Source organism: Podarcis erhardii (assembly GCF_964252035.2).
Source record: "Podarcis erhardii genome assembly, chromosome: 6".
Taxonomy (NCBI): domain Eukaryota; kingdom Metazoa; phylum Chordata; class Lepidosauria; order Squamata; family Lacertidae; genus Podarcis; species Podarcis erhardii.
In genome coordinates this window covers 17,094,762-17,122,158 of record NC_138510.1, presented here as the reverse complement: position 1 = coordinate 17,122,158, position 27,397 = coordinate 17,094,762, and the positions used below count along the sequence as shown (strand labels likewise).

Sequence of the window (27,397 nt, the reverse complement as noted above, 5' to 3'; positions counted from 1 at the left end):
AGGGAGATACTGTAGATAGTTTTCACTCAGGTCCACATATGCAAATAAGGAATTGAAAGTGACGTTCAGTGATTGGATAGTTACAGAAAGTTGTTACAGTTGTGTTGTAGTGGAGCTCTATATAAGCAGGCTGGCTGAACCCTTCACTTCAGTTCTCTTCTGGGTCTGTGAATAAACAAGAGCTGTTTGAAGAATCACTGTGTCATCTGATATGTTCACCCACAACTTAACAGTTTCTCTCACCATTCCCCTGTGCCCAACCAGTCCATGACAATCATTAAGCAGCACAACTTGAAATCTTTCAAGCCAACTGCAGCTTGGCTGTGTAAATAACTGATCTGATTTTGCTGTTTATCTGGGACTGTAAATACAGGATGTGTGTGTGTCAGGTACCTACACAAGATAATATGTGGCTAGTATGGTGTGTTTGGCTTGCTGGGACACAAGTCATTCAGACTTGCTTTAATTTACAATCCCCAAATGTACAGGGGTTTTATTTATCTCTTGGTATTTCAACACACGCCATCTTTAGAATGTAAATTAGGACTTTCTTCTATTGCCAATTTTTTTGACAGGCCATTTGTTTGATTTCCCTGTTTTGCAATTATTAGAGAACCGAGGGGGAAACCGAGAGAGTGCGTGAGAGAGAGCACACTGTGATTTTTAAATTCACCGTGCTTGTGTTGGATGCTTTTCTGCACGACCTGCTTGTGCTGACTCTTAGTGGTGTGTAATTTGTAATTCCAGGCCATATTTTCCCCCAAGATTCCATGGATTTATGTTTTAGCCACATCATAACGGAAAATTTGCCAAGACAAACCGCTAGCTGTCATTGAAGATTTACAAAAGAATATTTTTTAAAAGTTAATCTTGAAGCAGCATCTTGGGGAAAGTTGCAAAATGCTTTCATGTCTCAGAGATGATGGTTCATGTGTCAGATGAGCTAAAAATATATGATTCTTACTCTTGAAAGATGTTAAAAGTTATTAAAGTTATTATTATAGCTGATCATGTCTGCCAAACCTGTTTTAGGATTGTAGAACAGAGATAACAGACATATTTCTGCAAGTGTCTGAATTGTTAAGAGTTGCTTTGGTCATCTTTGTTATTCTGTTGAATGATTTCCCTTTGGAAGCATTTCCACAGTGTGCGTATCGGAAATTAATACTTATTCATTCCTTTGGAAAAAAAGAAATTATTATTATTATTATTATTATTATTATTATTATTATTATATTGATTAAATTTTTACTTGCTTTAAGGTGCCCAAGGCAATCCAAAGCAACTTACAACCAAATATAAGTGCCTGTGTATTATATATTTACCTAGTCAGACATTAGAGAACATTTGGCAAGTTGTGATAACTAATCTGGTTTTATTCTGTTATTTTTATGCTGTGTGTTTTAGCTTTTAGTGTGTTGTCATGACTTTCATGTGTGCGGCCTCCGGCACTTTCAATAAATACTTGGTATCGAATAGGCCACAAGAAACGTGACAAGTGAGCCTCTTTGGGAAGAGTATTCCACAGCTGGGGTGCCACCCTTTCCATTGTAGTTACTGTAACAGAACACTTCTCAAACAATAGTATGTTTTCCATTTATCCAGGACAGCTTGTAACTTTCAGCCAGCGCCTGTTGGTATAGCGCAAAGCTAAGGGGTGCTTCCCCAAAGTAGCAGCCTTGTGTTCAGCAAGACATTCTCCCTGTTTTATATTCCTGCCTTAGGCTGCAACTGCCTTGGATCCATCCCACTCATGCTGATGTCATTGGTCCATCTCACTCAGTATTTTCTACACTGACTGGCAGTGGTTGGCCAGTATTTCAGGTTACAGATTCCACTAACCCAGAAATAGTACCTCAGGTTAAGAACTTTGCTTCAGGATGAGAATAGAAATTGCGCACCAGCGGCGCGGCAGCAGCAGGAGGCCCCATTAGCTAAACTAGTACCTCAGGTTAAGAACAGTTTCAGGTTAAGAGCAGATCCCCAGAATGAATTAAGTTCTTAACCCGAGGTACCACTGTACTGAATATTAACCTCAGACTTCCTGCATGAAAAGCGGATTTTCTACCATAGAGAGAGCTACAGCCTTCCTGTCAATCACTGTTCTCCTGTGAAGTCAGGACCAGAAACCAGGCCAAGACTAGAGATGGATTTGCATCATCAAGGCAAAGTCCTAGGCAGAAAAGGAAGCATTTACATCCCTTCCTGTTGAGGAGAGATAGTGGCCAGTCTTGAATGGGAGAGACACTGACCAACTGAACATCCTTCATTCTCTAGGAATATGCACCAACCTGTAGGCCTGATGGCTCATCATCCTACAAGGCCAGCTGTGCAGAGAGCCAAGGGTTCCTGAATCCAGTGCTTTTTTCTGGGGATACACATACCCCTAAATATTTTGTGAATCTAAGTTTGACCTCTTTGAGAGGCACTATTTCAATATGAGTAGGAAAATGAGAATACCCCTAAACATTTTTAAACAAAAAAAGCACTGCCTGTAGCCCATGTAGCTCCTCACAAGAGGAACCACAGCTGCCTGTATTTTAAAAGTCTAGGTTGTGAGGTGATAACTCCAATTTACTGCTTCTCAGTGACTCAGTGCTTAAGCCTTTAGAGTAGTTATTCCCCACTAAATTTTGTAGAAAATGATTTGCTGGTTACTAGTGACAATTAAGTGAAGTTGCTTAAAGTAATGCACGCCACTGGCTATTTCCTTTCTATTCTTCATTGGTGGAGCTTAATTAAATGGAGTTGCATTGATCCAAATCAGCACAGGAGCTGATTGAAAGTAATCCAGTTACTTTATATAGAACATTTAGATGACAACTTCCAGGGCAGAACCTTCCCAGAGCGGACTGTGTCAGAAACTTAATGCATAATGCATCAGATATCAGTAAAGGCAGCGTCTCAAAGAAAAACATTAAAGCATGAACTTTCAGCGCCAGTAACACCAACAGTCAACAAACTGGGGAGGTTTTCGAGAAAGTTATGAGAGTGGAAAAGGTCAGGGAGATAAATCATATGTGGGCAAATGGAAATAGCAAGGTATTTTAGAAAAGCCAGTTAAGGCTGCAGCTCTGAGCACTCACACTGAGAACTCGTTGGAAAGTCAACGTGTTTAGATCAGGCTGCAAGATGATTATAATACTCCAACACAAAATATAATGTTATAAAAGTGAGCGATTGTTCTCTTGATCTACTGAGAGCAGCAGCAATAGCAATGCTGTCTGGGCTATAAGATGACAATTTAAACTGAGCTGCTCACTGGAACAAACAACTGAGAGCCTTATGGAATTTCCTTCCCAAGAAAAGAGGGAGCAGCCATCTGCCAGGAATGGTTCACGTTTACAATGCGACACCTTAGGAAACGACCGTGGTCCCATCTGCGTTTTACATTTAGTTTCAAAAGGGAAGGCCTTGATTTGAACTGGGTCTCAGGCAGTAGTAAGGGAGAAGGCGAATGCTATGGAGTTCACCGTGGGACTTTTTCCATAGCAGGAGTGATGATGTCAACAATGAGAGCAGCAGGTTATTTGATGAAGCCTTGGATTTGATATCCCGCTTTATCACTGCCCGAAGGAGTCTCAAAGCGGCTAACATTCTCCTTTCCTTTCCTCCCCCACAACAAACACTCTGTGAGGTGAGTGGGGCTGAGAGACTTCAGAGAAGTGTGACTAGCCCAAGGTCACCCAGCAGCTGCATGTGGAGGAGCGGGGAATCGAACCCGGTTCACCAGATTACGAGTCTACTGCTCTTAACCACTACACCACACTGGCTCTCACTTCTTGCTTTGGAAAACGAATGAGTTGACGGCGAGGCTTTCAAGTTTGTTTTCAACAGATTAGCATAGAGGAAGGCCATAGGGTGAGGGAATCATCATGGTGAAGCTGGTTATTTATTTCCTTTTCTTTAATGCAGTTTAAATGGTTACACTTCTTTGCAAGTTGTTTTCGTTTCTGATTGAATACCTCAAAGCAGTGGTTCCCAATTGGTGGTCTGTGAACCCCAGTTGTCCTACATAACCCACCCAGGGTGTCTGCGGCACCATTCGCATAACAAAAACTATTGTAGAGATATCAAATTTTTCAAAAATAGTGAGTTAATGGCTTGGCTTTTGAAAAACAGGGGGGCTACTGTTAGGGTTGCCATAGCGTCCAGAAAATTTTGAAAAATCGGAAATTTTGAGTTTCATTTCCCAAAAAAGCTCAAGAACTTTTGAATTTTACTTAGAAATATGGCAATCCTACTGTTGTACTTAGCTAATTGGAAACCACTGCCTTAAATATTCCATGTCAGCTGGCAGAAGATCTTTTTTTTAAAATTAAGTTCAGTGTGTTTTACAGGTTGAACTTGTGCAGCCAGAAGCTCTACTAAGTTCAGTGGAGTTTGCTCCAAAGAAACTATGCATAGAATTGCAGTCCTGATAAACTGGATATTATGCTATGTTGTTCTCTATCTACCCCTATCCATTCAGCTGCCTGCATTTTGGGACTTTCCCTGAGAGATATGCCTATAGACATTTATTGGGACTGTGGCGGCAGCTGGAGCCATTATGAAAATTTACTACTATACTACAGAGTGCAGAGGAATTTGTGAAGAGTGCTTCTGAGCATGTACAGGTTAAATATAGCTCATTACTAAGTAGCTGCAACCGTCTTCCCCCTCCAGGCAGAAACTTGGCATTTGCCTTTTTCAGAGACAGACCACAGTGTACAACTTTTGGGGCCTCTTCTCATATATGTACAGTATATAGGATAACCAACAATAATTGGAGTGACTAACTGGGGATTAGATTAATTTTTGTGGAGTTGATGGACTTTTCTTTCCACTTTCATTTTCTTGAGTCATCAGCAAGTATGGCCAGGGCCCATGCTTCTAAAATGACTCAGGGCTTTGTTTACCGCTGTACCACTCATCTCTTTAGATAACAGGCTATGTAGAAATGTAAAGAAATTCATGAAGGGTGTTTCTGAGAATATATGGGTTACACTTTGCTCATGACTAAGCTGCTATCATCTTCCCCCTCTGGGCACCTAGGTCAGAACGTGCGCTTTCCACACACTTTTGAACACTGGCATTTGCCTTTGTAGAAACAGACCAAAAGTGTTAGACTTTCAAGGCTTCTTTATCCATCTGCAAGATAACCAGCAATAATTGGGGTGACATAATGTGGATTTGATTCATATAGGGTTTTTTTTGGAGCTGACAGATCTTTCATTGCACTGTCTGCAAATATGATCGGAGTCCCACGCTGCAAGAGTGACTCAGACTTTTGCTTCAGTGAAATTAATGTCACTGGTTTTAATTGAAATTATTGATCCATTAGGATGTTTACACCATTTACTTCCTGGTGCCTAAACTGCAGAGGATTAAATAATTGGACTCCCCATTTGTTTGATGTCAACGAAGAAAACGTTGGTTCCAGTGAAATGACTGATTTAGTTTGGTGCCTGGCGAAGGAAGGAACCCTTTTCCATTTGAGGGCTGCATGCTGGCAGGGGAAAAGTCCAGAAGCAAAAGTGGGAAGATGAGACTCTTAACCTTGATACAGTAGTCTACATTCCAGCTGTGCAAAAGTCAGATATACAGACACATGCACTGCACACACCTCTCTCCTCGAACCAGGCAAGCAAAGGGCATTTTTCGCTCAAAGAATAGCACTTGATGAGGTCATGGAGCAGGGCCAGTGAGGGGTGTGGCTTGGAGAAAGTGGGTGTGGTCCAGTGTGGGGGAGGGGAATAGCCTAAAGAGAGTCCTGAGCATCAGACAGATTCCTGGACAATTGCATTTGGTCCCCAAGACTTTGGTTCCCTATCCCTGGTTAAGAGTATGCTTTCCAATTTCTTCTTTTGTTCAAGTATATGTATGTATACGATAAACTCAATTCAATAATATTGAATGGCGTAGCTTATTATAGCAGCAAGGGAGTTCTGATCATGGGGCACATCTGTTAAGGTCTTGGTCTTAGCTTCTAATTTTCTGGTTTTGTGGAGCTCGAGTGAACATCAGACAGCTCTAACTCTGAACAACCAGCAGAAAGTTGTTGGGTTTTTTTTTAAAAAAATCATTAAATAGCATGATTGGCCCATTAGATGAGCAAGGCTTTTTTTTTAAGCAAACAAGCCTGATAAAAAGGCAAGATTCATCACATCCTTCTGACCACCTCGACTCTTCTCCCCACAACCAAACAACCTTCAAAACACTCCTAGTATCCCTGTGCCTGCTACTGCAAGTCTTGATTGATTACCAAGAGGTCAGAAATCGAGAGATGTGCGTGCACAACTGGACCAGTCCCTAAGCAAAAAGTACCATGAAGGTATCAGCCTGTGGCAATAAGCAGAAGGCATGTTCCATCTGTTTTGTACTTCATTCTCTTATGGCTCATTTCATCACCATCACCATCATTATTAAAAGTGGAGGGAAGGAGGCTGCATACCACAGAAGATGGAGGTAAGCAAAGTGTTAATGAGTGCGTTGTACAAGCTACGTCAACATTAGCAACAGACGACAGCTCTTCCCCCTCCTCTGCGTTTTCCTAATTAAATGCAGTAAGTAGGATAGAGAGAACCATAAAATGCCACAGCCTTCTTCCTAATTGCTAAGTCCTCATAGTCCCCAAAGTTCCAAAGTCTGTATGGCCACGAGTTAGTCACTGGATGTATTGCACTGGCAGGCAGCCCAAGTTATTAATGAACTGACTCATTTATTTATTTTTAAGCAATATCTGATCTGCGTTGGTGGAAGCTCCAGTCAGATAGCAGGAACTGAGCTGGATCGATAGTATTTTCTGTGTCTTTGTCACTATAGACTTAGTTACTGTACTGTGAACATTACTCATATAATTTATGTTTGGAATCAGCTTCACGTTGAAGCAGAATGGATATTAGTGTGGGCACTCAAGGTGGACTTTCAGCACTAGGGACAAGTGTAGGAGGAATACCAGATTACGATTTTGGATATAGTTCTTCCTTACGGAATGAATTTAAGTGTTCTGGAGGATCAGCCCCAGCTAGACAGAAGAGGCAGTGGTTGGTTTGGTGGGAATATCTGTAATTCAGTGGTAGAGTATCTGCTTCATCTACAGAAGGCCCCAGGTTCAAGTCCAGACATCTCCAGGTAACGCTGGAAATACCCCCTGACCAAAAGTCTGGAGAAACTGATGTCAATCCTGGGCTAGATGGACCAGTGGTCTGACTCAGCAGTTTCCTGTGTTCCTTACACCGAAAATCCATTTTGGGGTTGCCACTTGGGGAGTTGCCACTCTGAGACCTTATTTATGGCCCCCAGCATGGTTGAATGCTTGGTGAGAGAGTGTGGAAGGAAAGCTGTTGGTCACCTTGTGGGGTGAGAGCCCGCAACAATGGCGGTCATAAGGCTCTTCCTGGTGAGAGCTGGGGTTGGAATGTCTGCACTACCCCAGGTAGGAGATGGAGTGGCCTCCTTGGAAGAATGAGTCTCAGAACCAAACCAAATATTGAGTGTGCTACTATTCTATTTATATACCTGTTGTCTTTGTTCATGGAGTTTTCTTGGCAGGGATACTGGAGTGGCTTGCCAGTTCCTGCTCCAGGTGGATCACGTTTGGTCAAAACTCTCCGCTATGACCTGTCCATCTTGGGTGGCCCTGCACGGCATAGCTCATAGCTTCTCTGAGCTATTCAAGCCCCTTCGCCATGGCAAGCCAGTGATCCATGAAGGGGATGTATGGAATGTATTTTTAATGATGTATGGAAGTGAGAGCTGGACCATAAAGAAGGCTGATTGCCGAAGAATTGATGCTTTTAAATTATGGTGCTAGAGGAGACTCTTGAGTGTCCCATGGACTGCAAGAAGATCAAACCTATCCATTCTTAAGAAAATCAGGCCTGAGTGCTCACTGGAAGGACAGATCGTGGAGCTGAGGCTCCAATACTTTGGCCACCTCATGAGAAGAGAAGACTCCCTGGAAAATACCCTGATGTTGGGAAAAATGGAGGGCACAAGGAGAAGGGGATGACAGAGGACGAGATGGTTGGACTGTGTTCTCGAGGCTACCAGCATGAGTTTGACCAAGCTGTGGGAGGCAGTGGAAGACCAGGAGTGCCTGGCGTGCTCTGGTCCATGGGGTCATGAAGAGTCGGACACAACTAAACGACTAAACAACAACAACTATTCTATTTAGAATCATAGAATTCTAGAGTTGGAAGGGACCCTGAGGCTCCTTCATCCTCCATAGGTTTGGAAAGCGTAGACACTGGGTTCCCTGCCTTGTCAGGCCCAGGCGCATCTGGGCACAGGGAGGTTTCATCAAGCAGGCTCTGTGACTTTGTCTCATCCCTGCCCATTTTTGAGTCCCCATCCTCTGCTGAATCACAGAGTTCCGAGGGATTCATATGACAGCTGGATGGGGAGACTTAATGGGCCAGAACTGTCCTGGGGGCAGCAATTTGTCACCTCTGCTTTATGGGTGGCATCAGAGCTCCCATGCTTATGCATGGTGTGGTAAGATTCGTGGCTGCTTAACACCGTATTTGCCGTATGCTTCAAATCCATGAGCAGTCAGGCACTGTCTGGACGAAGAGGAGTGGTGGGAGACCAAGGAGAGGTGAGAGGGAGAAGATTAGGAGGAGGTGCTGGATGCCGAAGGGGCAGCAGGATTTAGTGAGCAAGAGGACCCTGTGAAAGGGAGCAGTTCAGACTATAAGGCTGAAGCAGAGGAGGAGGGGTCAAGAATCCAGGGAGTCTCTCTCTCCTGCTGTCTCTCCCTTCCCCCCTGGTTTTCAAGAACTCAGATAGTAATGAGAAGAGCAGAACTGAGGTCAGAGGTGTGCAGTCGCAGTTTGAGACTGCTTGGGGAACATCTGGGAGGGGAAGAGCCTTAGAGAGGGTGGAAGGCAGAGATCTTCAGTCCTGGCAACTGCTCCACGGGGTCAGGACCTATTGGGAAGTGTTGCTGAATCAATTAGACCGAGTTGTATGTCTGCTTCCTTGAATAAAGTGTTAAGTTCCCTGACAACAGAGATCTGCTTCCTTTATTGCTGACCTGCGTCTGACTCCAACCCTGACATGAGCCCGCAGGAGGTGAAAAAAACCCCTCACCTCATTTTGCACTTCACACATTATGGCACATCTATATTTTCCTGCAAGGAGACTCTCTCCCTTTCTCTGTCTCTCTGTCTCTCATTATCTCCCTGTAGTAAAATGAAATGTGTGGTTAGTTCTGCAACTGGTGAATGTCCCTTTTTAAATAAGAACTGTGCGTTTGTAGCAGCAGGAGGGTGATAACAGTGTCATGGGCAAATAACAGTGTCATGCTTAATAAATTTGAGGCATATTTTAGGATGCAGACATAGAAGCCTTACTTCTTCATACTACTCATTGGTTTAACCATTTTAATTAAAAAGACAGTTTGCATGTAAACTGTGCTGCAGAGGTGGAACAAGTCTGCTTGCCACAGCCATCTGTTTGGTCCCTGTGAAAATGGGATGCTGGAAGGCAAGCCACTGACATGATCCAGCAGATCTCTTACATTCTTATATAAGCCTTGCATCTTGTGGCAGTGGCGAGCTTCCGTTTTGTCAAGCATGCCACACGTAAAGATAGTGTCATCCTTAAAAAACATAGATAAATAATTCACTTTTTTTAAAAAAAGTATTTATGGTTTATTTGTTTGCTATGGGTGATACTGGAAGTAGACAGACCACTGAAATCAACTGATTTCAATAGGTCTACTTTTGAGTATGACTAAAATTGACTATCGCCCTACATAAGGCCAAAAGGCAGAGAGAAGGGACTAGATGGAGGAAAAATCCAAGTTCTCAGAGTGCCAACATGTTTTTTTATTATTATTATCATTTCAGAATCAAGAAATTCTTTTGACAGCAGCAACATTTCTCAAGATCAACCAGGGCAGATAAAATTCTGATAAGAAGTGTCACCCCACTGAAGGAATTTCTTAACTCTGAAACATGTCGGGCATAGTTTGGGAACTTATCCTCTCTGGATTTTCTTATATTTACACATGGCCATCCAATAGCTTTGTTCTCTGGATGGCACACATAAAACAATAAAATGCAAAATTAAAATACAGTTTCATAAAATCACAGTTTTCAGAGCAGAAAAGCTTCTCCCTGGCAGAAATAAAAACAAACCACAGCTCAAAAGTGGTGGCTAAAACCATGGCAATTTCATACATGTTAAAAACCACAGGGTTTTTGAAAGGCTAGGAAAAATAAACAAGTCTTCACTTGGCATCGAATAGGCCACAAGAAAGGTGGGAAGGGTATGCCACAACTGAGGTACCACCACTGAGGAGGCCCTTTCCGTTGTACCAAGTGGAGTGGGACCTCAAAGTTCGGGTAGCCATTCTTTTAGGTATCCTGGTCATTCAGATTTAAGAGATGAAATCAGCACTTTTGAGTAGTCATGGAAATGGACCCATTAGACTGCCAAGGAATGGCAGGCACTCAGTATCTGAACTTTCCAGAAACAACTGAAGGCATTTTATCCGGAGAAGCTTCCCCAGTTGGCTGCATAGGTCTACTGCCATGTGTGTCTACTTTGTCTTGTTCTTAAAATTCATATTCTGGTGTGTGTGTTGTTGTTGCTGCTTTTATTATATTTTGTACATTGACTTGGGACGTATGTTGAAGGCGATTGATAAATAATATTAACCACAACAACATAATGCATATTAAACAAACCTATACTAGAAGCTACCAGCTCTGGACAGCTCAACTTGGACAGCTCATCTGGGATAGCTCACCCTGCTTCCAAAGGCTGGAACCCACCAAATATTGAGAAATAAAAAGAGAGGGGAATAACACAGAATCTTCATAATAGAATCTCTTTTCACCTTCATATGCTAAAATTACCTTACTGCAATTACTCTCCTGGAGGTTCATAATGTTCAATGATGTGTTGACAATATTTAGGGATGCCTTGCCAATAATTAGGGATGCTGTCAAATTCCACCACCATTGGCCTAGAGACTGGAAGCCCAGATATCAACTGGTGTGGAAACATTACTGCAAAGGGTCAGGACCTGCCAGACTGCAGAAGCAAGGAATCAGAGTTATTTATACCAATAATATGGCTGGGGAGTGTGGCAGCTTTAAACTACTAGAAGCCCCTTCAGTGAACCTTGGAGGACCACTAAGAGAATGTTCTCTTTAAAACAAACATGGGGAACTTGCAGCTCTCCAGATTTGGCTGGATTTCCCATAATCTTTGTTGGGAGTTGATGGGAAGTTGCCTGGCACTGTAGCAGTCATACCTCACCCCTTCCCCCCCCCAAAGGTATTCGAAGGGGCTAGGTAATGTTCAGCATCTTCAACTGGAGTAGCTTATTGATGCTGCCACCGTACAGCAGTTCTTGAACCTCAAAACTCACCATGGCAGCTTTCATCAGCCAGCTGTCCTCCAGATATTTTGGAGACCAATTCCCATCAGTTCTAGCCATTGTAGTCCAAAACATTTGAAGGGTTCAAAATTTGAAATGACTGGCTTTTCATTGTTGTTGTTGTTGTTTAGTCATTTAGTCGTGTCCGACTCTTCGTGACCCCATGGACCAGAGCACGCCAGGCACTTCTGTCTTCCACTGCCTCCCGCAGTTTGGTCAAACTCATGCTGGTAGCTTCAAGAACACTATCCAACCATATCGTCCTCTATCGTCCCCTTCTCCTTGTGCCCTCCATCTTTCCCAACATCAGGGTATTTTCCAGGGAGTCTTCTCTTTTCATGAGGTGGCCAAAGTACTGGAGCCTCAGCTTCAGGATCTGTCCTTCCAGTGAGCACTCAGGGCTGATTTCCTTAAGAATGGATAGGTTTGATCTTCTTGCAGTCCATTGGACTCTCAAGAGTCTCCTCCAGCACCATAATTCAAAAGCATCAATTCTTCGGTGATCAGCCTTCTTTATGGTCCAGCTCTCACTTCCATACATCACTACTGGGAAAACCTTTTACTATACAGACCTTTGTTGGCAAGGTGATGTCTCTGGCTTTTCATAGGCTTTTCATAGGTTCCAACTTATTCCGTCAGAAACCTGATATCAGCTCTGACCTTTTCCAAGCATGCAGGTCGAATTTAGCATAAAATTCCAGCTGGAAAGCTCTTGACATCTTACTATGTTTCAGAACTTTTGTGAAACAAAATTCCCTGCATGGAGAAATTTTGTGTGATCCCCCTCCTTTAAGGTAAGTACAACGTTAGTGAAGCAGAACGCATGGTGAGAAATGTCTCCATTAATGAGCTGCCACCCTATCTCTAGGTCGTCTATTTTTACAGGTTTATCTCACGTATAGAAAAGTCAAATTTTGGGCACAGAGCCAGGTGTGTAGAATATGATCTTGCACTGCAGGGTATTGCATTCACTTAAAGAAAGAAAAAAAGATAGAATAAAAAAACCAAATTCTTCAGAATACCTGATCTGTCAGTTCTCATAGGTGTTTCCTGGCAGCTTGTACAACCATGGCAGGCACATTCTGCTTTTGTTGTGGAAACAGCAGAATAAATAAAGTGAAATGTCTGTTTTCCAGAAAGTCTTCCATATGCCTCAATGAAGCAGAGCTTGGCCTGATTTGTCCTATGCAGGACAGTAGTGACAGTAATTGTTGTTGTCAGCATCTGTCTGTCTCTGGAGACAATGGAGGAGTAAACTTTTGGGAGTGAAGTCAAACTGTTGGAAGGCCTCAGTGCCTGCTGTAGCTGTAGAAGCTGATAAGGGAGAGATATGTTTTGTTGCAGCTGGGGCAGATGAAGGCATCTGGCTGTGCTGATGCAGATGCACCCTGGCGTTTCTTCTCTCTGCACTCCTCCTCCTCTGGTCACTGCTGACCTGTCTGTCTCCAGGCACTGTGGTCGTCTGCAAGTGATTCCCACACAGCTGGGTCAATGCTGCCAGACTTTGCAGATGTCTTTGTAATAGAGAGTTGGTCTGCCAACTAGCCTGGTGCTGGAAGCCAGCTCCCCATCTTACATTCTGTGGACATGAGCAAGCTGATTTGGCCTATACACGACTATAGAGACAGTAATAACATTAGATGACTATTATTATTATTATTATTAAAAATAGTGTTTATTGTATTGAAATATACTTTTCTTTATTCTTTTACTGTCTACTTTTCTTCGCATTTTTTCTTTTTCTTCTTTACTTTTTCTTTCTTTCTGTTTTATTGGATATTATTCTTTATGTATGGTTTTGTTTTGATTTGTTTACTTTGCAATATAATAAAGAAGTTTAAAAAACAACAAACCAAAATTAGCTTATCAATACCATTGCAGTGCAGTAGCTGCAAAGTGGTCTTTTCACACAAATGTCATTCTGGGGATAACTGAGATAAGAACTGCTCTTTGTATTCCAAAAAGCAATATGGAAATAACACCTCAAATTCTTAACCATACATTTCATTTGAAACCAATGCACCTGTTTTGTATATGACAGCACACTCAGTTATTGGTTATACCAATGCCCAACCCTTCCTCCAAGGTACCCTGAATGACTTAGATGTGCCCCCCAAGCAGTCACTGGCACAGATGCTGGTCAAGGTCAGGGCTGACAGAGGCTTTAGAGATGGTGCTACGCCAGGCCCCTTCAAATTGAGAGAGCTCATTGGTAGAGAGCATATTTGTTCGCAAATATCTCTAGGTGGTGTTGGGAAAGACTGCTTCCTAAAATGTTGGAGAGCTGTCTCGGTCACCGTAGACAATATTGAGAGAGGTGGAATAGGGACCTGGGCCAAGGAACGGTCAACTGATGGCCTGTATACCAGAGTTCATCTGCCCTGGTGGTCCTGTTAGTGGTGAGCCAAGATGAATGTTGTATCTCATCAGCATCACTCCCCACCTTGCAAAACAGCCCTCCTAAACCTTTTGATACTTCTATGTACCCTTTAGTGTAGGGGTGTCCTTTGGCATGTTCCATGGCCCCACTCCCTCTTCCTCTTCCTTTGCAGGGGAGTGGGTGACACTGTGGTCTAAACCCCTGAGCCTCTTGCTGATCGGAAGGTCGGTGGTTTGAATCCGCATGATGGAGTGAGCTCCCGTTGCTCTGTCCCAGCCTCTGCCAACATAACAGTTCAAAAGCACACTAGTGCAAGTAGATAAATAGATACCGCTCTGGCAGGAAGATAAATGGCGTTTCCATGTGCTCTGGCTTCTGTCAAGGTGTTTTGTTGCACCAGAAGCGGTTTAGTCATGCTGGCCACATGACCCAGAAGGCTGTCTGTGGACAAACGCTGGCTCCCATGGCCTGTAAAGCGAAATGAGCGCCGCACCCCATAGTCACCTTTGACTAGACTTAACTACCCAGGGGTCCTTTACCTTTACCTTTTACCCCTTGCAGCAGCCTTCCCCCAGCATTTTTTAAATGCCCTGAACTGTGAAAATGCCTCTTGTGTGCTGTTCTGCATAGGCCTGAGACTTCTATCTAGCTGGAATGTATAACCAACTATAAAAAAGGTAAGAATCATACCCACTGCCCTGGTTTGCAGCCTGAACAGCAACTCTAAGAAAGTGGTTGTCACAGAGCAACTGAAAGCTGTTAACAGCATTTGACTGACTGATGGATCGATTGCATGAAGGCACTGGCCATTTCAAAGACAATGAGGCGAAATGTTTTAAAGACTAAGAGCAGAAGTTTGAACCCTGCGCAGACCATGACCGCAACCCAGTGCAAGGCCTGCTGCCAGATTCTGCAATTACATGTTAACAAACTCTTTGTATTTGCTTATTTTGTCCCTCTCCCAGAACGCTGATCTCTATCATTGTTTTAGCTTTCGTGGTTGTTGGCAGTTTGTCTAAGCAGACGTTGAGCTGAAGAAATTCCAAGTGCCTGAATGACAGACAGAGAGAGGCAGAAAGGCAGGCAGGCAACCCAACCCCATCTCCTCCTGGTGTTCCTTCAGATATTTGATCCTCCTCATTTAAGAACAAATTGCTTCTGTTCAACTCTTTGGCTGTGAAAAGTATCCAGCTGTAATAGCTGCCATGTGTCGGGATCAATACAAAAGTGTGAAGCCAGTGCTTTTTCTCCTCTTTAACCGGAGAGAGAAAGAGGCAAATGAATCATTTTGAAGAATCAGCACTTAGGGATACATTAAACCTCTTTGTCTTTGTCTGTGTTCATTTCCCCGTAATCCTTATGCAAAAGAAAATGAAATCCTGACAATGTGTTTTATTGATCTCTCTGGGTATTGCTATTGCTGTGAGTTTGCTTCCTGAATTAAAGTTTGTTGTGCGCTGCAGTTAGTGTGGGCTTGATCTGGAAGATGTTGCTTGCGGCATGCAGCAGCCAGATCAAAGGTAAGCCCTTGTAAGTTCAATGGGACTTTCTGCCTCAGAGGTGGGGAACCTTTTTCAGGCTGAGGGCCACATGCTCATGGTGTTTGGGACCAGTATAAGAGCCAGTCTAAGGACTGATGGATGAACATGAAACCGCATCCACATCCATTTGTGTACCCTCTGATGCAAAAACATAATTTGGACTGGCTACCTCAGCATGTAGCAGTTCCGAGCATGGCCAAGATTATGCATGGGAAATTGTGAGGGGTAGTTGGAGAATTGCTCGGAGACCCCCCCCCCCCAATTTCCCTCACAAAACTATAGTTCGCAGAATGGTTTAACAATCAATCCCTCTTCCCAGGGGATGGAGGGAATTGTAGCTGTGTGAGAGGAACAGTTCTCAGCACTCTTCACAAACCACAGTTCCCAGGTTTTCTTAGGGAAAGGCATGGCTGTTTAAAGTGGGATGATACTGCTTTAAGTGTAAAATGCAGACGGGGCTTAAGTTAGCAAAAACTGGAAATGTTAAGGCTCTGGAATGAGATTTTAAGTTGATATTTTGGTTCAGGGATAGTGTTTCAACATGAACTGTCAAGAAGAAGCTTTATGCAGCTGTGGTTTTTCAAGCCACTTCATTTCCCCCACGCTCCGCTGAGCAGAAATGCACAGTGTGTTTTATATATTGGATGACAATCTGAATAATTGTTATGAATGGATTTGACAACAGCCAGAGAAACAATGAATTAATGCGCACGTACTAGGCAAGTCTATTATTCAGAGAGCAAAATGCTCTCAAAGGATGTTGTCATTAGACATTTGTGAACCTGATTTCACTTGCTCAATGCTGGAATTTTTAATGAGAAAATTATTATTATTATTATTATTATTATTATTATTATTATTATTACCCTAGCCACTCCATGTTATCTATAGTGATCTAAAATATATAGCCACTATACGTTGTCTATAGTTATGTCTGAACAGGACCTGAATCACTTATGACCCACTAGCCTGAACATAGCTCACAATGTATGGTGGTGTAGCAGGGGCTCTATAGATGTCCCAATTTTGCTATCGGCCTGGAAAAGCAAAAGCAGGGAGAATCATATCAGCATCTAGGAGGAGAAAATACATAGTTCTTGTCTCAGTTTGGCTTGGTGAGTCACAGTTTCTGCAGGACTTACGAAGTACCACCCACTCAGTAACCGAAGAACTGGAAACTGGAAACTATGGACTCAGCTAGATTGGTAAAGAAAAGGTGATATATCTGTGTTGTATATGCAATGTAACATCATGCCACCAGGTGGTGCTGTGGAGTCCAGTTTTTCTCTACTTGTTTCCCCTGTTTAAATTTGCAACATGTTTAACTGAAACACTTCTTTGATGTGTCTAGATCCAGCCTATATGTGCCAGGATCAGCAACCATGGTTTAATCTCTGCTCGTTCAGCAAACCATCACCAGGGCTGGGGAACAATTTCCAGCTTGAGAGCCACATTCCCCTGTGAGCAGTTTTCTGGGGGCTGTGACTCTTAACATGACTCTTCCCTGTATGTATCATGTACATGATAACACAAAAGGTTTGTTTCTACATGCTATCCATGCATTTCTTCATCTGGGCAAGCAGGATGGAGACTTCCAGAATACATTCCAGCCATGCAGAGACCATGGAGCAGGGCTGGTGAGAGCTGTGGTCTAGAGAGGCCTCAAGGATTGCATTTCTTCTTCAGGTCTGATGTTCCTCACTCCCAGTTTAAAGCTTATCCTTGTCAGACATAATGACAAAGTACAGTTGTTGCTGTTTAGTCGTTTAGTCATGTCCGACTCTTCGTGACCCAATGGACCAGAGTATGCCAGGCACTCCTGTCTTCCGCTGCTTCCCACAGTTTGGTCAAACTCACGTTAGTAGCTTTGAGAACACTATCCAACCATCTTGTCCTCTGTCGTCCCCTTCTCCTTGTGCCTTTCATCTTTCCCAACATCAGGGTCTTTTCCAGGGAGTCTTCTCTTCTCATGAGGTGGCCAAAGTATTGGAGCCTCAGCTTCAGGATCTGTCCTTCCAGTGAGCACTCAGGGCTGATTTCCTTCAGAATGGATAGGTTTGATCTTCTTGCAGTCCATGGGACTCTCAAGAGTCTCCTCCAGCACCATAATTCAAAAAGCATAAATTCTTCAGCGATCAGCCTTCTTTATGGTCCAACTCTCACTTCCATACATCACTACTGGGAAAACCATAGCTTTAACTATACGGGCCTTTGTTGACAAGGTGATGTCTCTGCTTTTTAAGATGCTGTCTAGGTTTGTCATTGCTTTTCTCCCAAGAAGCAGGAGTCTTTTAATTTCGTGACTGCAGTAACCATCTGCAGTGATCATGGAGCTCAAGAAAGTGCCGTTAGACATAAGTAGATGCTTATGCTATCTTTCACAGGGCTGCACTTGAGGCAAAGAAGGCCCATCCTGTTTCTCCACCTGAGGGGAAACTGGAATTGTCACCTCCTGCCTCCCACTTCCACCGCTGGCAAGAGCTGCAGCTTTCTGCAAAGCATTGCTGCTTGGCTTCTCCATTTGGTGGTGTGATGTGGAAGCCATGTGGTGCGCAGGAACGTCCTGGTTCTCAGCAAACTCTGTGGGAACCGCGGCGTTCCATAAAGCCTCCTCCACTTAGAGCTTCTGAATTGTCAAATTCTGCCTAAAATTGGGAAGCTGAGTTACAATTTGTCCTGAGCAAACATCTGTGCTTAGCCCGAGAGAAGATGAGTTAGAGAACTCCTTGCTGCAAGAAAAGGTGTGTGGCAAAGAATTTAGAAAATTCACCCAAAGATGGGTGAGATATTAGTAGAAAACGATGTCAGTAGCTGCCAACTCATTATGCCAAACTCTGCCTCCGTCTACCACCATTTTGTGGCAGGCTGTGCCCCCTGCACCACCATTTTGTGCCTGGTCAGCCTCAGCAATTTTCAGCTTCCTCAAGTGGGCTCTGGGGGTGGAGAGTTTGAGAGCCCTTGATGTACGGGAACTGAATCAAAACCTCTCAAAGAATAAGTGTGTGGTGTCTTCTAACCTTTCGATAAATGCCACACAAATTGACGCCATTGTTAGCATAAGCAGTAGTATACCGCCAAAGGTTTCAGATGCTGAGAAACCAGCCCTAGAGTCATGACTTGAAGATTTAAAGAAGGGAGAAATTTACAGAAATTCACTTTGACTAGAAGCAAATCCCTTCTCAGCAGTATCATTATTACACTCGACAAATAAGCATGTTTACCTTCTGGCTGCTAGCATTACAGATTCAAACAATCCTGCTTAACCTTTGCAAATAATCCTAGGGTTATTTTAATAAGGCACAAACTGTTCACCCACCAGCTGGATTCCCTAAATCTTTAGCTGTGCTTTTATTTGCCAAGCTGTTGAATGCAATGCCACCTGGATGCCTCAGCGATTGCTGGCGTACCTCTGCACTCTCTGGAAACGGAGTTTGGTTTCCTAATCCTGTGTAGTTATTTTACCATCAAACGTTGCCATTCTTCTCTTGCGATGATGTATATCTTTGGTACCTAGATCTGTCATCCTGAACGTGGAACTCAAGCAAGTGGGGATAAAATATCGCCTCAGACTGGATGGTTTTGTTCACAAAAATGAATGCCCTTTTTGTGTCTCAGGCAATCCTTTTCAGAGCTCTCAAAAACTGGCTCGGATCCAAAGAGCCATGCAATTAGCTGTGCATGCCCCCCAAAGGGGTTTGGGTTGCATTTCTCTGAAAGCAGATCCCTTGTCACCTGGCAAACCTGCATTTGAAATGCAGGAGGGAGTCAGAAGCATTTTGGGATATGGCATGGTGTTCAAAGGGATAACAAAACATGTTAAAAAAACCTTGTCAAATCGCTCTTGCAATCCTGACCTCGGTTCGTATCATTTGTGCTTTGAGAAACACAGAGAAAATATTGTAGTACAAATGTGGATGTAGTAACAACAACAACAACAACAACAACAACAATTTATACCCCGCCCATCTGGCTGAGTTTCCCCAGCCACTCTGGGCGGCTCCCAATCAAGTGTTAAAAACAGTACAGCATTAAATATTAAAAACTTCCCTGAACAGGGCTGCCTTCAGATGTCTTTTAAAAATAGGATAGCTGCTTATTTCCTTCACATCTGAAGGGAGGGTGTTCCACAGGGTGGGCACCACTACCGAGAAGGCCCTCTGTCTGGTTCCCTGTAACCTGAACCTCTGTCTGGTTCCCTGTAACCAATGAGGGAAGCGCCAGAAGGCCCCCGGTGCTGGATCTCAGTGTCCGGGCTGAACGATGGGGGTGGAGACGCTCCTTCAGGTATACAGGACCGAGGCCGTTTAGGGCTTTAAAGGTCAGCACCAACACTTTGAATTGTGCTTGGAAACGTACTGGGAGCCAATGCAGATCTCTGAGGACCAGTGTTATGTGGGCCCGGCGGCCACTCCCAGTCAACAGTCTAGCTGCCGCATTCTGGATTAATTGCAGTTTCCGGGTCACCTTCAAAGGTAGCCCCACATAGAGCACTAGTAAATACTTAGTAAATACTAATAGTAAATACCGTATTTTTCCTTCTATAACACGCAGATTTTTTCTTCTAAAAAGGAAGGGGAAATGTCTGTGCGTGTTATAGAGCGAATGTGTGGTCCCTGGAGCCGAAAAATCATGCAAAAATCAAATCGCGGCGCTGCACGCTGCACGGAGAAGCGAAACCTGAAAAGAGGAAGCGGCTGCTTTCCTGCATTCTGCCTCAGGGTCTTACTGCCCACCCTCCTCTGTTTCGTTGCTGTGTTTGCTGAAACGGAACAAAGAGCAGGGAAAGCCCCTCCCCTCCAGGCAAGCTCCGGTGCTGCTGGGGGAGAGGGAGAGAGAGGGGGGAAGGGAGAGAGAGGGGGGAGGGGGAGGGAGAGAGGGGGGGAGGGCGAGAGAGGGGGAGGGAGGGAGGGGAGAGAGAGAGAGAGAGAGAGAGAGAGAGAGAGAGATGGCTGGCTTGGGTGGGGGGAAACTTTTGCCTTTCTTTCCTCCCTCCCGTTAAATCCCTCTCCTGCATTCTTAGCCAGCTGCTTCTCTGCACACCCCTCTAATGTCCCTTCTTTGTTTTTCCTTCGCTCCCCACTTAAAATGTGGTTACAAAGCATGGATCCACAGGGATCCTCAGGATCTTTGCATTGGGTCACCCCAAATTCACCATCAGATCACATAGCATGTCCATGGCTACAGCCTGCACCAAAAAAATCAGGCACCCACTGTTGCTTGGGGCTGCAGTGGTGCAAAAATGTGGTTTAAAAGCATGGATCCACAGGGATTCTCAGGATCTTTGCATTGGGTCACCCCAAATTCACCATCAGATCACATAGCATGTCCATGGCTACAGCCTGCCCCCCCAAAATCACGCACCCACTGTTGCCTGGGGCTGCAATGGTGCAAAAATGTGGTTAAAAAGCATGGATCCCCAGGGATTCTCAGGATCCTTGCATTGGGTCACCCCAAATTCACCATCAGATCACATAGCATGTCCATGGCTACAGCCTGCCCCCCCAAAATCACGCACCCACTGTTGCCTGGGGCTGCAATGGTGCAAAAATGTGGTTAAAAAGCATGGATCCACAGGAATTCTCAGGATTTTGGCATTGGGTCACCCCAAATTCACCATCAGATCACATAGCATGTCCATGGCTACAGCCTGCCCCCCCCCCAAATCACATACCCACTGTTGCCTGGGGCTGCAATGGTGCAAAAATGTGGTTACAAACCATGGATCCACATGGATCCTCAGGATCTTTGCATTGGGTCAGCCCAAATTCACCATCAGAGCACATAGCATGTCCATGGCTACAGCCTGCCCCCCAAAAATCACGCACCCACTGTTGCCTGGGGCTGCAATGGTGCAAAAACGTGGTTACAAACCATGGATGCACAGGGATTCTCAGGATTTTTGCATTGGGTCAGCCCAAATTCACCATCAGATCACATGTCTGTGGCCACAGCATGAAGCACAAAAATGATACATCCACTGTTTCATTCAGAATGTTTTTTCCCTTGTTTTCCTCCTCTAAAAACGATGTGCGTGTTATGGTCAGGTGCGTGTTATAGAGCGAAAAATACGGTACTTTCCAAGCTGTAGTAGAGGATGGTCGACATAATGGGGTTCATGTGTGGTAGAACGAAGCATGTTGTGAGTTGTATTGTTTTCTTTATAGAAGCTCTAATAAAGGGTTTGGGAAGTTGCCAGCCCACAGATGTTGGACTCCAATTTCTGTCAGCCCCAACCAATGCATTCAGCAGTCGAGGATGATGGTATTTGTCATCCAACAACATCTGGAGGGTCTCCACCTCTGTTCTTTTGAATGCACATGTGGAAGGTCTGCTGCCATGATGTCCCCACCCCTAATGGAATTTTTAAAATAATCTATTATGTAGGTCTGTAAGGATCAAAGTGGATGTGACACACAGAGGACTTCCATGACTCAAATAACTGATTTTTTCCCCTTACAAAATCCAGTCCTCCATTTTAGATGGTAATATGCTCACCCACTTTGAAATATGGTAAGCTAGCCCTCAAGGCCAGCCCAAGACATTTTGCAGCCTGAGGCAAAGGACAAGATGGCGCCCTCTCAACATTCTAAGTATAGAAACTGCAAAACTATAAGGAGGCAATAGACGCCTGCCTGAAATCTTGCAGAGCTGCTATCAGTCACTGTGCACAATGCTAATTTAGATCGTTAGTATAAGGTAACTCTGTGTGTCTTGGTGGATAAATGGACCTATACAGTTGTACCTTGGGTTACAAACACTTTGGGTTACAGACTCAGCTAACCCGGAAGTAGTACCTCGGGTTAAGAACTTTACCTCAGGATGGGAACAGAAATCGCGTGCCGGTGGCCCAGCAGCAGTGGGAGGTCCCATTAGCTAAATGGTGCCTCAGGTTAAGAATGGTTTCAGGTTAAGAACGGACCTCTGGAACGAATTAAGTTCTTAACCTGAGGTACCACTGTATGTTTTATATGTTCACTTTGCATATTCTGTCTTTTCCCCATTTTACTGGTGCCCCCAGTCCTATCAAATGAAACCATCAGAAAAAACTTTGAACTGGCTTCTGAAACCATTGCATTCTGAAATTACTCCCAAACCATCCTGAGCTCTCTGAATTCGCTGCCAAAGCCATTTAATTCCAGTGCATCACCCCCATTGTATCCTTTTGCCTGGTATTCCCACCCCAGTCTTTCCCCAAGTATATAATATATTGTAAACTGTCCTGCTGACAAAGCCCCCAGTTCCTTCTCAAGGATACGTAATGAGAAAGGAAGATGCACTGCCAGCTTTAATTATACAGTCATTAGGTTTGTACAGCATCTCAATACCAACAAAGCCAACTCCTTAGGCGGTCCTGTTCTCCTGGGACCCTACATTGCTTTGCATTAGCATATCTACCACTTGTGTTTTCCCAGTTGGCTCTAGAATGGCTAATGCTCACAGAGCTATTCAGTAATCATTTTCATATTAGGCTATTACGTTGTTTACTTAGTATATTGCCCCCTTTGGAAAATATAGAGAATTCTACGCTTGATCTCTAATCTGCTTCGTTTCAGCAAAATATAGTTTCCCTCTTTCAGCAACATGCTTATTTGTCTTGACTTCCTTTCACATGTAGGTGCATGGACACTAAAGCACCCTCTGGTGTACAACCTGTCACTCCATTTCACTTGTGGTAGCTGGTGAGGTTCATTTCGAAGTGTTAAGTATGATAACATATACTGCTGGACAACTTTGCTTTGTTATTTCATTCTGGCACAACCTCCTGATATGTTTTTAAATTATGCGGCTAAGTTTCGTTCCTTCTTGGTTTCCGAAACACAGTGCCTCTGTTCCCTTTTATCTCCCACATAACCATCTGCCCATATAGTAAGTGGTGCTGTTTAAGTTGCAGCTATCTTATAATAAGTACAGCAAATCAGCTGTGTGTCTAAACATTGTACGAACCATCCACAGGTTTTTAACAAAGAGAATTGTTATGATCAGTTTCCCAACATGTTGGCTTCTGAAGCGGGTACAGAACAAGCTGTTGCAGAAGAAACAAAGACAGCAAGGAAAGGGCCTCCAGGATTGCTTAGCAGAATGTATTACAGGCAGAAAAGAATCTTCCCTGGTTGCATCTGTGAGTTGGTGTGGATATTCTCATTATACAGCCTAGGGACTAGGTGGCACTGGACTTAGTTGTATCTGGGAGCAGTCAGAAATTTCCCAGGTCTATTCTGCTCTTGTTGAAGGAAGACAATAAAGTTCTTGCCTAGCTTCCTGACTGTTCCTGACTGGGGTGTCCTCTGCGCCTTCTATGGCAATCACCTACTAGCACTGGCGGAGGAAGGAGTGGGGGGAGCATACCGCCCCCAGACCACATTCCCGGTGGGGTGCCATTGCGGCTGACCCCTGGGCTGGGCGCCATGCCCCCGGGATGCGCACCATGCCCCTGCGGGCAGTGTGCCATACCCCTGGACGCACGCCACACCCCCGGGATGTGCACCAGCTATGCCCCCACCTGCTCTCTGCCCCCGGTGCTGGAGCATGGAGTGCACCACTGCCTACTAGGGAGGTTCACATAACCTTTTGCTTGCAGGTCGAAAGGGCGTGTGGGGGATGCTGTGGAGTGTATCCTCAACACCATCAACCACCCTACTGTGAGTGGGCACAATGCTCCTGTCCTGCCCCAACCATAGACACCCACAGCAGAAATTACTCCCCTCTGATGTGTGTTCAGCCAGCATGGGAAAGGGCTGTGACTATGTACTACACATAGTGTGGAGACATAAGGGGAAGACCCTGACTGGCCGACATCCCCTAATTGAATTTCTTTATTTAATATTTGCTCCTAAATATGACTACCAAAAGGTTTTCAAAAATAACTGTTCTGTTAGGTAACATGTATTGTATACAGCAAATGAAGCTACAATGCAAGTGACAGCACATTTTGAAAGCAGCTTAAGAGTCGGGGATCCCTCCTCCTTGCCAAGGGACATCTTACTCACAGCATGCAATGTTCACCTCACTCACAGAGAGATGCACACTACACCCAGATCCTTATGTCGACACAAGTCGTACAATGTCTGCTAGTCATCCCGTTCTACCCACACACCTTAGAAACATCCATAAGCACACCACCCACCCAGTCACTCCAGTATCTCCCAGTCACTTGTGTCGCTAACCACTATCACCAATCTCTCCGCCCGCTCTACTAAAAATGTACAGAAACACTAGGAGACAATAGAACCATTCACTGATAGACGCATATAAAATATCAGGAAAAAAATCCATCCACCAACCACATGTTCTAGATGTAGTCATTACAATGACCCTGTAAGGCGGGTCAGTATGAGACCGATGCTGAGAGACACCACCTTGCCTGACACACCACCTAGCACAGGGGTGGACAGCATGGTACAGTATCCCTGCCAGCTGTTTTGGACTACAAGTCCCATCATTCGTGAACATTGGCAGTGCTGGTTGAGTGATGGGAGTTGTATTCCACAACATCTGCAGACCACTGCATTGGTTGCCCCTCCACCTAGTATGTTCATGGTGAGAGGAGATTTGAAACAGTACCTCCTAGCTCCCTGTACCAACTTTTAGATGTAGTCCTTTCCTTCTTCCTCTTCCTCTTCTAACAACCACCAATGGATTTTACATCTTTCAGCCATTTACCACCACTACTGTAATGGGTGTATATGAAGTTGTTATTCTGCATCAAAGGCAATTTGAATCTCTCTTGAATTATGCAATTACCAGCGTAATACAGAGATACTCTTTAAAGATTATCTTGCCATTCCTCTGTGCTCACTGCCAGCAATTATGCCATCGTGTGATTGGGGATTGGATTGCTACTTATGCACCACCACCACCAATGAAAAAGGATGAAAGAGAACATGCTTCTTCATATGTACAGATGCAGATTTGGAAATAATTACTTTACACGTTGCACAGGTCCCAGGTTCAAAATACAGGACCCCCAGGTAGGGCTGGGATTGGTCCCTGCCTAACACCCTGGAGAGTTGCTACCAGTCACTATGGACATGGTTGAGCTAGATAGACAAATAGTGTGACTCATAAGGCAGCTTCCTATGTTCCTAACAGAAATAGGAACCCTATATATTTTAAGATAGTAGAGCAGACTGCGACTAAGTGATCTGTGGACCTTCTCAGTCTTCTGCCCAGGTGCGAAGAGTGGACAGGCCAATTCAAAGCTCTTCCTGCTCTCCCTTCAGATGACTGTCCCTTGACCACCCTTCAAACAGAAGCCTGCCATAAGCCTGTAAAGTAAGACACATGGCCAGCCTAGTTGATGGCGATCTCTGCAACACCCAAGCCCACTGGAGTCCATTCCTGGGGAAGAGTGTAAAGGAGGTTCGGGGCTGAATCTGGGGAACTGCAGTGGGGACAGCACAATAGCTGTGGAGGTCATTGGCAGTGTCTTCCCAGCAGCTGACCCAGGAGGGGAGAGCTTATGAGGGGAGGAAGAGGATGTCCACTTGGATAATGGTGGGTGTCACTCTGTATAGGCAGATCGCCTTGAAGGTGATTGCGTTGTGCAAATAAGCAACTTGGAGATCTTTTGGGATTATAAAGCAGAATATAAATAAGATAAATAAGCAGTGCTTTTTGTGTGATTTTGTTGTCATGGATACCACTTTTCTTTGCTGCCCAGGGCAGCCATTTTGTTCTGGTGCCCATGACACTTTTATCACTATATGAGTACTGACACCTCATTTGTTACCAAAAAAAGCGCACTGTAAATAAGTAAGCATTGAAGTCCATAAATAAATAAGGGTTTTGGCAACCAATAGCAACAACAAATGCATGCTTGTGAGTGAGAATGTAAGTTGGTACAGGAAATGGACATCATCTGGAAAAGCAGGAGGAGGAAGAGTGTGAGAAAGAGGAATCAAAACCAACTCAAGGAATTTTGCTGAGCTGAGTACCTGCCCCTTGCAATTTTGTGGGACTTTTCATTCCCCAAAATGGAATATTTGAAAATAATTATTTGTCATAAGGTTCATTTTTTAATAATAATAATAATAATGTGTTTCAATGTTTCTAGATTTATCAGAGATGCTGGCTAGTCTTCAAGAAAGCATCAAGCAAAGGGCCCAAAAGAATAGAGAAATTTTCAGATGAGCGTGCTGCTTACTTCAGATGCTATCATAAGGTAAGAGAACATGCATGCTTCCTCTGTGTCTCCTTCACAAGAAGGTTTTCCCATGTAAGTAACTGCCATGGTTAATCTAGACTTTAGCGGCAATCCTGTTAATGATTTGTTGTGATTTAGGCCCTATTCCCAGGGCTAGCCCACCCATGAGGCGGAGTGAGGTGGTCACCTCAGGTGGCAGTTCCGCCCACCTACCCTTGCTGCCCACCCATCCACCCACATGTCCCCCCAATCTCCCCAATGCGCCACTGGCACTTCACTAGTCCTCCCTCTCTGGGCCCATTCTGCACATCCACCCAAGAACATCTGGCTGACCACAGAATGCTGGACTAGATGGGATTTTTGCCTGACCCAGCAAAGGCGCTTCTTAAGGTCTATTCTTCCTATCAGTTTATAGTCAGCCTTAGAGAAGATATAAATAGTATATTTAAATTGTAACTTTAAAAATTAATACGTCCCTTTCAGAGAATACCTATCAGGGGTTGTATCAATGGAAACAATATAATTCGTTCATCATTTGCATAATCGTTGTTGCTAGATAGAAAAGTTTCTGAGACTCCTTGTTAAAAAAAAATCAGTTGGGGATCACTCTGCCTGAGAAGGTACATGTGTAATTCCCCTCAGCACCATAACAATAGACCCTTTAATTTTTAATCTTTGACGGCAACAGCTTAATATATTAGAAAATTGGGATTTAGGTGTGCAAACAGTCTCGGCCTGGGAGCGAAAAGATAAGCTTTTGGTGGCTGATCCATTATTATTTGGCTTGAGAGGTGTTTAAGGAATAAATCTCATGAGAATACCACATTTGAATCTCCTTAAACTATTTGCTCTGATCTACATCTCTCGGATGCATAATTTATACAGGACTGGCCATGAAGCCTGGGGGACAATTGGCCCTACGTGTGTCTCGAAATAGAAGTTCAGGGGAAATTTAT

General features: G+C 44.1%; 1 protein-coding gene across 2 annotated transcripts in view; it reads left to right on the top strand.

Annotated features, from left to right (window-relative positions):
- The window catches only part of DOK5 (docking protein 5), a 52,933-nt gene that overhangs the window by 10,578 nt on the left and 14,958 nt on the right, over positions 1-27,397 (top strand). For both annotated transcript variants that reach the window (XM_081868070.1, XM_081868069.1), the window contains exon 2: positions 26,352-26,459. In XM_081868070.1, the coding sequence (XP_081724196.1) occupies positions 26,352-26,459 (108 nt within the window). The remainder of the gene's footprint in view (positions 1-26,351; positions 26,460-27,397) is intronic.